This window comes from Taurulus bubalis (genome assembly GCF_910589615.1).
Source record: "Taurulus bubalis genome assembly, chromosome: 2".
Taxonomy (NCBI): domain Eukaryota; kingdom Metazoa; phylum Chordata; class Actinopteri; order Perciformes; family Cottidae; genus Taurulus; species Taurulus bubalis.
Window position 1 is genome coordinate 39797102 of NC_136590.1, and position 12247 is coordinate 39809348.

Genomic DNA, 12247 nt, shown 5'->3' on the forward strand with positions numbered 1-12247 from the left:
CTGCCTTGTCTGGATGAGGCCTCCAGCAGTGCATTCTTGTAAATAGTCATTTATAACAAACGGTGCTGATCTATTGTTAACATCTTCCATGTGACAGTACATCATTTCAAAGTGCATGTTGTCCTCATTCTGTCAGTCATGGCTTCATTCTCTGTGAAGTGCACAGAAAAGTGACTGTAGATTTTTAACGACACGCTGGATCCTTGTCAAGTGCAGCTCTGTCCAGCAGCACGTTCATCTAACTGATAGGGATGAATTGCTGCTTTTGGTAACGTGAATTTTACATGACAGCAGTTCCTTTTAAAGAGTGGCTTTTAACCGAGAGCCTAATCTCACTGACATTCAGAACTGACAGACTTGAGTGTTATTCTGCCACTATTCATTATACTCCCTGATTATTCAAAATCTCAACCTTGAATGTTTACTCAACATCTATCATTAGTAAGCCCACTTAACTTTTTCAACCACAGCTGCACACCCCGGGAATGTTAAACGGCTTTGTACCCCAGTATTTGTGCCAGTGTTGGCAGCTCCTGCCACAGTTGCTAGTTTATTCAATAAGGGGATAGTCGGTGCAAATTGCCTGTCAATGGCAGAGTACTTAAAGAACCCACAGGGGTATAGGATTTCCATCCCAAACTAGGCCATTTGTTTGTGGATTTTGTGTGAGTGAGTGTGTGTTTGTGTGTGCTGTAAATGTGTGCATGTGCTGCTCAGGGTGATGCGCTGTCTATCTCCGCACACAGGCTGTCTGTCTAGCCTCTGCTCCGTGGGTTTGATGATGATGATAATGTATGCATGTGAGAGACACAGGGCCGTCTTTGTCTGTGCACTGCGTAAACTGATTCGCGCCTGAACGCTCCACGTGCACAGGGACCTTTGTCATCCTTTTGAAACAAGCAACCCCCTTGTGTCTGCATCGCCGTTTGCTGATGATTGGAAAATAAACAATAAAACGTTTTCAGGCGGCACCCTGCTCACGCTGGACGGCAGTAAATACTCTTCATATCTGAGAGGGCTCTGGAAAAAAAGGCCCACGCTGATGCCTTTTGAAATGCCACAGTTGAGCTCTGCTCCAGCGATGAATGACAACAGACAGACAGTGCCAGGCAGATGCTCTGTTGTCCAAGCTGAGAACAATGTGTGAATAGGGTACAGTGACCAGCAACATAAAACTGCTGAATAATGCAAGCATCTGAATGTGACACACTGTCCATTCAAAAGTGTCATTACGTGATGTCAACCAGTCCATGGTCCCAGCATGTCTGTACGCTGATTCTGTTAACTTTTTTAAATTTCCGGGCCGTAAACTGGAATCTGTGCCACCATTTGCATCCGGGAGAATCTTAATGTTAATAAGAGTTATCTTGTATTGTTTTTGTAAAGTTTGCATATATTGTAGATATATTGTAACAATATTTCCTTTTTCTATTGCTGATATAGGTTATGGTTATTATTTATACTTATTAAAAAGGTTTAAATATTTTAACTTTTATATATTGACAGTCACATATTATAAACGTTTATAAAGGCTTTATAACTCATGATATAGGAGTCATATAGAGAAAGGAATGAGACCTTTGTTTCTAAATCAGACAGCTCCGTCAACTGCTTTGTGGATGCTCTACGCCAAATGTTGATTTGATCTGATAGGTACTTGACCACTGTTTCAATATGTACCTCTGTTTTGATCTGTGTTGCAGGTGCACAAGCAGCCAAGAAGTCAGGTATCCCAGCTCCTAGAGAGATCCCTTCTTCCATACCAAGAGACCGCATCTCTCTGAGGGACCAGCTTAGGAGCTCCACCACCAAGAGAATGGTTTCTAGTGCCAGCACTTCCAGCCTCTCCACCCTGGCAAAGCAGACACGCAGTTCAACTAAGTCCCGTGGAGATGCAGAGGGCCAGGAAAGGGGCCTTCTGGAGTGCCAGGTGAAGGAGCTGCTGGCTGAGGCCAAGGCCAAAGACTTGGAGATCAGCAATCTCAGGATGGAGTTGCAGTGTTGCAAAGGTAAAGCCTCCACTGCTTCCTCTTCAACCTCTCCCAACTCTGTCTCATGGGAAGAGCCTGCAGCAGAGCAAGAGCAGGAACAGGTGGCGGAGGCCCTTGTGCTGGTTGGGGAGCTGAGGGAGAAGAACGGGAAATTCCAGAGAGAGCTGGCAGCGCTTAGGGATGAGAACCAGGCACTGAAGGAAAAGCTGATTTGCCTGGATGCCTCTCCTCTCTCTAGTTCAAACTCAAGCAGCCCCTCCAAGCCTGTGGTGAACGGCCTGCCCTCAGACTCCAACTCCTTAAGTCCGCAACAGGACAGTGTGTCCTGTACTGCCAGTCCTCTCAAATCCTCTGTCTCTTCCAGTTCTGACATCACCAAGGACTCACCATCACCCGACTCATCCGAGTTTGAGAAGATCCCGTCTCGTTCAGAATCAGTGAGCAGTGGGGAAGTCGTTGTAGTGGAGGCAGTAACCAATACAGGAGGGCAGGACATGTCAGTGCAGACCCTGACGGCACAGATTCACAAGATGGAGGAGAGCCACCACAGCACGGCTGAGGAGCTGCAGGCAACTCTGCAGGAGCTGGCCGACCAGCAGCAAGTGGTGCAGGAGCTGACGACTGAGAACGAGCGTCTGGCCGAGGAGAAGCGCCTCCTGCAGACCTCACTTCAACAGCAGAGAGAGCGCCTGGAGATGCTGGCCCAGAAGAATGAGACGATCGCTGGCCGACTCCAGGAGCAAGCCCAAGCTCAGGCCCAGAGGGAGGAGGAGCTGGGTAGCCAAGGGCCTCGGCTGGCCGAGCTGGAGCAAAGGTATGGCGAGCTGGTTGAGAGCTCGCGCTTCGAACGGGAGAAGCTGGTGGACATCCAGCAGCAGCTGACGGGCAGCCTTCGGGCTCTGGAGGAGGAGAACCAGGAGGGCCAGGGCCAGGTGCGCTGCCTCAGAGAGGAGATGGAGAGGCTGCAGGCCCAGCTGGACAGAGAGCTAGAGGCCGCAGGTCAGGCAACAGAGGCCGCAGATGAGCAGAGGGCGACAGCAGACGGTCTCCGACTGGAAAACAGTCGGCTGAAAGCGCAGGTGGACATTGAGAGGCAAAAAGTTGGGGAGTTGAAGGCCATGCAGAGTGCCAGTGACGGCACTGAGGTGCAGAACTTGCTGAAAACAGCCCACGCTGAGAGAGACAGGCTGGACGTGGAGCTGACGGAGCTGAGGCAGGAGCTGCTGCAGGCCCAGGCCGACACTGAGCATGTGCGATCCACAATGACTAAGGTAGGATGGAAGCAAGGTCACATTTGTATATGTGTGTAACATGCAGTATATACACTATAAAGGAAATACTGAATGGGAGAGATATTTTGCTATTTAAGAATTACTCGTTAAAAAACGTTTCAAAAAGAAATTAGTATTTATCACTTAATATAACGTAACAAATGTCGACAAAGATTCCAATGGATCTGTTTAAAACTGTACAAGTCTCTGTTGGTTAGAGAATGTCTCTTCACAGTTCAAACTGTTTTCCACTTGGTTGCTTCCATTGTGTTGTACTAAGTGGAGTGTGCTTGAATTATACTGTATGTGACTCACTGTTCGAAAAACGTTTTGTTATGCTAGTAAGCTCATTAGTTTTCTTGTGTTTGACAAAACCTTCAAGAATTCCCAAAAGAACAATCTCTCCATCCATATTCACTGAACATCTGAAAAAGCAAAAGCAGCAGTTCACTCTTTTAGAAACAGTTCATTAATTTCTGTTATGATTCTGTGCTTTCAGGAATATATTGGAAAGAGACCAGAATGTGACAGTTATGTGTCTAATACTTTCTAGTGGTTAAAAAAAAAAAAAGTCAAATTGGCAACCATAACATTTTTCATAATTTTTTGGCACAGTCACCACTTTTTGAATATGAACTTGAGGACATACATTTTCCAAAATGATTCAAACATGACCATTAAACAGGCTTTACAGCTGGTATTGGGTCTGTTTCATCACTTCACCACCACAACATGTGAACTCATGTTCACTCAAATAGATTCCATATGACTCTCGGGACTTTGGTTTTCCCCTTCAACACCACGAACACCAGAATGGCTGAGGCTGCATAAACTCAGAGTCATGTTGGGGGTTGTTGATTCCAAATTTGGGCGTGTCACCATCATCTTAGGGATGTCGTCATTGTTGGACTGTGACTGCCGTGCCAACAGAAGGGTGGTCCACCAGTGTGTGACCCTCTTGAGTCACGCTCCTGTCCTCTGCCACATGGGTGTGAGGGTGAGGCCACGCCATAACTTCACTCACAAACATCCTAATCCATTAGAGCCACATGGTGTGAGGGGGAGGGGGAGGAGAAGGGTCCTGCATAACTTCATCTATTACTTATTTTAGTACGCTATGCTCAGAGATCTGCTTTCTGGATGAGAGCAATCATCATGGTACACTGACTTCAGCTTGTATGTAATTCAATAGTTGAAGCAATGAACACATTGATGCAGTCAGATCTAATCCAGACTGAACTGAGTTAAACTCATGTGTGAACAGCCCTGTGTGGACTCAGCATAACTGCTGTAACCATTTATTACCATTCACAACTCGGTTGAATGTTTACATTTATCCTTATTTCTATGTGACTTTTATCATATTTAAAATTGCTCTAATTACATGACAGATGTGGAAGCTGCACCAACCAATGTGTGTTAATGTGCAGCAGTCACACTGGAAAGGATGCAATGCATGGTGGGCTAGTTAGACTCACTATGGCTACTTTTACTTTGTACTGCTTGATCTTAAAACATGTGTTTGTTTCATCATCAGATCAACTGAGAAATAAAGTGAGAAATAAAAACTCCTGTGATCCCTTTTCTAAGTCAGATCTAAGTTTGGCCAGATAAAAAAATACAACGTTTTGCCAGGATCAGAACTAAAAAGCATTAATGTTTTTCCTGAAGGCAGACTAGAGCCAATTGAAACCCATTTCTAGCCAAAAGAACAACCTGATAGTAATGTTGTATAACTTGCTTACAGACAATATAAATACCTTGTGTTTAGAGCACATGTAGAAATGAAATGTCTCCTGAAGGAAAAATCCCCTGCCTAAACTTTTTTTTTCAACTATTTAAATCAGACTGAGATAATGGATCACAGAGTTATGTTTCTTAACCGCAACATAGGGCTTCCATATAAAACCGTACCATACCATGACATATTAAAGCCTGCTCACACAGACTGCTAGTCTTTTCCAGCCATCCAAAATGTCTTGATACAAGGTTTTTTGTTAAGAGTATCTTTTATCTAATCATTTGAAAGCCAGATGTTAAAAAGCACCATCAAGAAATGGAATCACTGCACCACAGGCTGTCTGGGAGATGTCATAAATCATCCATTATTGAGGCAAATCTAACTTAAGTGCTTCCATCTAATTAGCGCAGTGACAGCCAGTAATAACTTTCACATGAAACACTGCCCCTTTCTTTGAATCCATTTCTGTACTGAACCCATCATAATCTCACAAATGCACACACATACACAGGTGGAGGCCAAATGCCAGCAGGTTCAGGAGCGGGCTGAGATGAGGGAGCAGGATCTCAGTAGCCGGGTGACTTCGCTGGAGGACGCCGGGATCCATGCGGAGAACCAGGTGAAGGAACTGAAGGAGACCATCTTTGAGCTGGAGGACCAGGTGGAGCAGCAGAGGGCCGTCAACTGCCACACCAAGCAAGCCGTCCTGGACATGGAGAGTATGTCCTCTTCACTGGCTGTTCAGTTCTCTGTGGAGTGTTTCAACCTGCAGTCGTAAATGTCATAAAGAGAAATGGATTAGTCGGTGGTTTCCAATTTTGAGCCTATCCTCATTTATGCAATTGAGGTGGACAAAGTATTAGAAACTCCACCCAAGTGACCTTAGTTGAAATGATACCTCTTTAAACGGTTCCAACAAAACCTGAATATTATAACCTTCATGGGTGTTGAATTTATTCCAGTGCTGTTGTATTGGATTGCATTAGTTTCGGGCCCGTGTACCTTTATAACTAACTGGAACTGAGTGAGAATCAGCGCAAAATGAGTGCACACTGTAACACCGCTGTCTCCGAATCGCTAGCCCATATTAAATGCCTGGACACAGTTTCCACAAGCTGTTATGAGTTACAGCAGATGAGATGGTTCTGAATATATATATATATATATATATATATATATATATATATATATATATATATATATATATATATATATATATATATATATATATATATATATATATATATATATATACACTAATATTATTGCAATGATGAGAATCATTTCTAATGTCCAGGTGTAACTATTACTTTTATGGGAGCGTTTTTGTGCTAAGGCTCGGCCGATGGTTTAGTTGTGAAGGCCGTGTTTGATTAATGTGATTCTGTCCTGACTCTACAGTACGTTACACCTGCGGCTCTCAAACACCTTGAATAATTTGTTATTGCAGATCTTGTTAAAAAGCTGGAGGAGCAGAAAGCTGAAGCAGACCGCCAACTGAAAGTCTTGAGTAGACGTATTAAGGTAAAGGACGCTTCAATACAAAGAGCCATGAAGTATATAAAGCATCTGTGGTGGGGGGGTTTGTGAGTTGTCATTCTCAAAAGATAATTTTAGGTGGAGTATTGTACCACTTTAAGGCCTGGATGACATTCTAGTGCTCAGTTTTTTCTTGTCTTTTTGCCAAAATGTTCGACCTTGGCGGCATCTGTTCACCGAGTATTATTCCAGTAGCATCCAGGTGGGCTGTTCAAACAGGCAGCTATGTATTTATTTTTTTACATCACCTTCGTTTTCATTTTTGTAAGACTTTATTTTAGGAGCACTCGATGTTGACATCCAATTAAATCCAAAGGGTGCACAAACAGTTCCTCTGTCTATATGAGTTTGCCTGTGTCTATACTTGCATCTTCCTGTATTGCACACTGCATATCCATATGTGTTTGTCTTTAGGACGAAAAAGAAGAGTGGCGCCGGTTCCAGGCGGACCTCCAGACGGCAGTGGTGGTGGCAAATGACATCAAGGTGGAGGCTCAGCAGGAGCTGCGTACACTCAGGAGGCAGCTGCAGGAGGAACAGGACCGCAGTGCAAAGCTTTCTACAGACCTCGAAGCCCTGCAGGGTGTCAGGTACCATTTCCACCACACTTTTCTTTTTTAAATTTCTCCCCACTCCACCAATCACCTACCTCCCGGCTCCCCTGTTTAGCATCGGGCTGCAGATCCTTTCTCTCTGAACACAATGTGGACATGAGATACCTGCCAGAGTCTTGCCATATCCCCATCCACTGTTTTAAACATGTGATTTATTATCATTTTAACTCAAGAATCTCTTGCGAGGTTTCCAAAATTCTTATCTGTTGTCAAAGCAGGATAAAATGTTGACCTGGATGTGTTTAGTGTCCAGACATTATTCATTTCATATCTTGGCATTTCACAAGATTAAATCCTTGGGGTTTCAGAGTTTAGGTTTCTGGGATTTGGCAGACTCTGTTGGTAAATTAGTAGTCTCCTGCGGTATTTCCCTCTGTGTATTCTACTCCTTTAAGCTGCTGCCTTCTCTGTCTCCCTCTTCCACACTGAGCATTGCTTTCTAGTATTCACAATAAACTACAGAATATATATTTGAGGAAATTATTATTATATGAGAAGGAAGAGAAGCTGCTTTGTAGGGTTTTGCAATGCAACACAGAAGCCAGTGAAGCTCTGTCAATATTTCACACCAATGTTTCATGCTATTTAAGATTGAATGTAGTGTTGTTGCACTTTGGCCATGCAGTTATGTGATTGATTTACTTATAGAGAGCGTTGCATTGGTTTGTGTGTGGGTTTACTGTGTGTGTATATATATATATAAGTGTTTTTGAGCGTGCAAATGCCATGGTGTTTTTGAAAGTGTCCCCTTTCATTATCATGCCAGGTCAAATACTTCCTACGGCAAAGTCTGCTCAGAGTTGCTACTGTATAGCTCTCTGTTTATTTGTTTGGCCGGTCATGGTATAATGCTTAAAGCGAGCAAATAATCTCTAAATGATTCTACTTGAAACCTATTCAGTCGTGCTATATCACCTCACAAACCTCATGAGAGCAGTTTTAATCTATAAGAAACATTTGGTTTAAAACCAAATGTAACTTGTTCAAATGCAGTCCTTGTGAATTTAGTCTATTACTTAACTAGTTTGAGACCATGGCTAAAACGGCGAACTTTCCCCAAGATTAGCTGTTACGCTGCGTCCGCTCCCCACTTCCAGCAGCCCCCTGTGATGACCCTGTCAAAGATGCCCCTCTGACAAGCCTCCCTTTGTAAAGTCCAGGTGAGTTCCCTGCCCTGTCAGCCCTCTGTCAGCCAGCCTGCATCCCCTTCCTCTGTGTGCTGCTGCTGCTGCTGCTCACTGACCTTCCTATCTGTGTTTGGCTTCGTGTTGCTTCTACAGTCTGACTTTGTCCGTCTTTCTGTATGCTGGCTGATTGCACCTTCAGGAGTATCTTACCTTTCTGGTTTGCTTTTCCTCATACTTTAAACCTGTGGTTCAAGTAGATGTATCTGGTGCCACCTGCTGTTCTTTGAATGAATAACCCTCCTATTTTTTTTGGTGAGATAACAGGATGGGTTGCGCGGCATGACTGGATTTAACTCATGCTATGCATCATGTGCTCAGATACATTTGCATAGCGTCTTTATCACAGAGTGCTTTTGTCATACTAGATGTTATAAGTGACCTTATTGATTCTATGATGTATGCATGGAACAGAGGTTTTTTTTAAAGGCCAGAGTGCCCAGAGGTCTGCTTTTCATGATAGCAATGTTCAGAAGAAATGTAAGATCTCAAGATTTGCTGCACATGTACAATGCACACATAGAGGCATGTTTAAATACAGTGTAAAGTGGTTCATCTTCCTTCCTCTTTTCTTTTCAGAATAAGCACCGGAGCCACTTTTGATACCAAGACGGCAGTAGAAGGGCACTAGAGAAGTGCCCTCCACCGCGTGAAGACAGTGTTATCGTTGCACTTATTTGCTTTCTGTGTCATTCAAAATGCAATGTGATGAGCCAGTCTCATTCAGAACCACAGTGATCAGTGTATGCAGTAGACAAAGAGTACACAGAGTCTGGCTTCAATTTCTTTACATGTCTTTTGGAATCCTTTGAATAATAGTTCTGTATTTTTCTTTCTCAATGAATGTATTCTTTGTTTGTACATTTCTTGACCCCTGTTAAAGAAACGGAAGAGTCCTTTTCATACTGTGCAAAGCTGATTTGTGCCTTTTTTAGAAAGTTCAGATGGTACAGTAGAGGGTAATAATCTGTTACATAAAGCCCCAGAACAAAGTTAGACGTAAGAACATAACATCAGAAAATAAAAATTTCAAGGCAAGAGCAATGCAGCAGAATTGAGTCCAGTTGATGTTATTAAATAAACAGTTGGCTCGCGGTTTTTATCAGTCAAATTACTTTCACTTTAACGTCTGTCTGCTTACTTTAAAACTTGGCATTTATGTTCTGTTGAAAAATAATTAATAAGTAACTTTTGTTTAACCCTCTGGGGTTCGAGGTCATTATCTTGATTTTACATAATTTCTTAAATTCACCTTTTTTAAGATATAAGTTTGGTCTTTGGTACTGAAATTAAACTGAATGCAGTATCTCTAATTAGCCATTAGATGGCAGTATAGAACACACAATTGCCATACAGATGTCATCACTGTGGACATGCTTGTATCATTTGCTCTGTTACTGTTTGTATATGTCATTTTGATGATTACTATGTTCGTTTGTTTTCGATCTACGGAGAAAATAACCAGGATGAGTTTGATGTCAGCCATGCTGGTAGATCCAGAACACTGCCAAAATTAGATTTTCAGACTGCCACAAACACAAACAGCCGTACCTCAGAGTCATGTTTTACACTCCTCAAACGTACCAAAAGGTTAATGGTCCATTTTGAAACAATACATAAGAATACTGTGCAACAGATTTCTTAAATGATAATTTTTCCACTGTCGGATGAGTTGAACTCATTTTCTACCATTCCTCTTTTCAGCAACAATACTGACAAGTTAATATTGAATCAAACACGTAGACTTTTTAACTGAACCTGTAAAGGACACTCAAAGCTTTTCTACTTTCGATCAATCTTGAATCACTGTTAAACATATTGATTTCTTCAGCATCCTTTTGATCCTCATAGTGTGATGCTACTCACTTTAAAAGATAAATCACTTTCACTGATTTATTTCACCTTTGAGCCAAACCCATACACAGTATCCTGTGTTGTAGTATAATGGCATATTGCAGGATCTCAGGTTTTATTTAGAGAAGTTCAACCAGTTTTTATCAGAGAAATTCAATCTGTGCATATTTTATGAAAAGCCATACTGTTCTACCGGATGATAAGGTACTGGTGGTCAAAATGTAAACATTTGGCTATGCTCAAAAACACCATCTAGAAGAAGAAAAAAAGATGGTAACTTGTGTAATAGGTCATTTTCTGTCTATGGTAAAGCCATTTACTGAAAAATACAGTGGATGTGTTGTTAATTTATTGTGCAAAGAAAGACAAGAAAGACTGGTTCCACGCCTGTGAAAGAATACATAAAGGTGTACCGTATATCTGTTTGACTGTTGCTCATTAGACAAATGAATAAATGACATTACACCAGTCCAACTGTGGTTGTCTCTTTCAGTCGACGCTCTCTGGAGGTGAGTTTAGTGCAATGTTTAAGAAAACAAATTCCTTACTTGTCATTCATCACTGATAGACAGTCCAAATCCCCTCACTCTGTAGCCGGGAGTCCAATGTCCAACGGGGGGCCAGTGGGTACAACGTGCCTTGAGGACCGTTTGAATCTGCAGTCGATCATTAGTTATTGACAGTTCTCTAGTTCAAACTTTGTTCACATGATCTTGTCAATGCACGGAGTAAACACCTTGCTTTGAGAACATTAATTTGTACTAATCACCAGATAATCTCCTAAAATAAATAGTAACGTGAGGGGCTTTGATTCTCATCTCCAGTTGACGGATGCACACGCCGTCTCCTCAGATTCTCCTCTCCACAGGTGTATGCATTATATATGTCTCGACACAGCAACCCTGTTCATTTTGTCTGTTAGGTCCCAAGGTGACGAGGTGAGGGTGTCCGACTCCGACATCAACCGTCACTGGTGCGGCATCTCCATGATCCCGACCACACCCTCCGACGCCAGTGGAGATGCCGACTCAGATCCCGGAGCTACTGTCAAATCCCTCATTAAGTCCTTTGATACTGTTGGACAGAGTGAGCACCGAGCACTCCGACACACACACACACACACACACACACACACATGCACATGCACACGCATACACACACACACAGGAAATCCCAACACAGCAGTGTAACTATAGAGGAGAACAGCTGGTGAGATTTCTGTCATTTCTCTCCAGCGAAGTCATGTGTCGTTCATTGTCTTGGAGCCTGTGTGTCCTGGGCTGACCTACAGGACATTAGAGGCATCATAAAGGTAGACTTTATGGCAGAAGAGTTGTATTGGACACAGCATATAATCAAATAATATTTAAACAAGAATCTGATCAATAAAATGAATGCCGACTGTGTGTACTGGATACTACAAACAGATTTTTAGTATGAAAAGAGTATTTGATGGCCAACAATGTGGATGTTATCTTACTTTTGCTTTAAAATACTACAGTTCTATCCTTGTTTCTTTAAAAAAAAAAAGTATTTATGTTTGATCTCAAGCTATACTGAAGGTGAGTCATTTTCTTTCTGCCTAACCATTCTCTTTCTGGACAATAATCAATGGGTATATTATCTGGTCTTTCAGATGGAGTAGGCCACACAGTTCAAATGCATTCCTCTCCAAGAACCCCGCTGAGTGGGATCCCTGTACGCACTACACCTGCTGCTGCCGTCTCCCCCGTCCAGGTACACACCAAGACAGTTGTCCTCTCCAGATGTAAAGAAAATAACTTCCTGAAAGTCATTCACTGTTTCACACTCTGATGTGATGAGATCTCTGTTCTGTTTTATATTCATTTAGAGACACACGTACATAAAGCCACTGTCAAAGACGTTAGAAAAAAGAATCAACCACGGAGAATTCTCTCATCATCATGGTATGTAACACAAATGTGGTTTTAGCTGAAAGTCATCATGTTTAATTTAGATGTATCATATTTCATTTGTGGTTACGAATGAAGGGCCTCGCACACTGTTTTTAGGTCAATGGCCAGCCAGTCAA

The 12247-nt window shown here is 42.5% G+C and overlaps 1 protein-coding gene across 1 annotated transcript in view; it reads left to right on the forward strand.

Annotated features, from left to right (window-relative positions):
- specc1 (sperm antigen with calponin homology and coiled-coil domains 1) overlaps window positions 1-12247 on the forward strand; it is a gene marked incomplete at both ends in the record, with an annotated part of 46757 nt that overhangs the window by 17186 nt on the left and 17324 nt on the right. Inside the window, 7 exons of the mRNA XM_079238042.1 lie at window positions 1704-3262; window positions 5515-5722; window positions 6454-6527; window positions 6957-7132; window positions 11117-11280; window positions 11831-11931; window positions 12047-12122. Of these exons, the coding sequence (XP_079094168.1) occupies window positions 1704-3262; window positions 5515-5722; window positions 6454-6527; window positions 6957-7132; window positions 11117-11280; window positions 11831-11931; window positions 12047-12122 (2358 nt within the window). The remainder of the gene's footprint in view (window positions 1-1703; window positions 3263-5514; window positions 5723-6453; window positions 6528-6956; window positions 7133-11116; window positions 11281-11830; window positions 11932-12046; window positions 12123-12247) is intronic.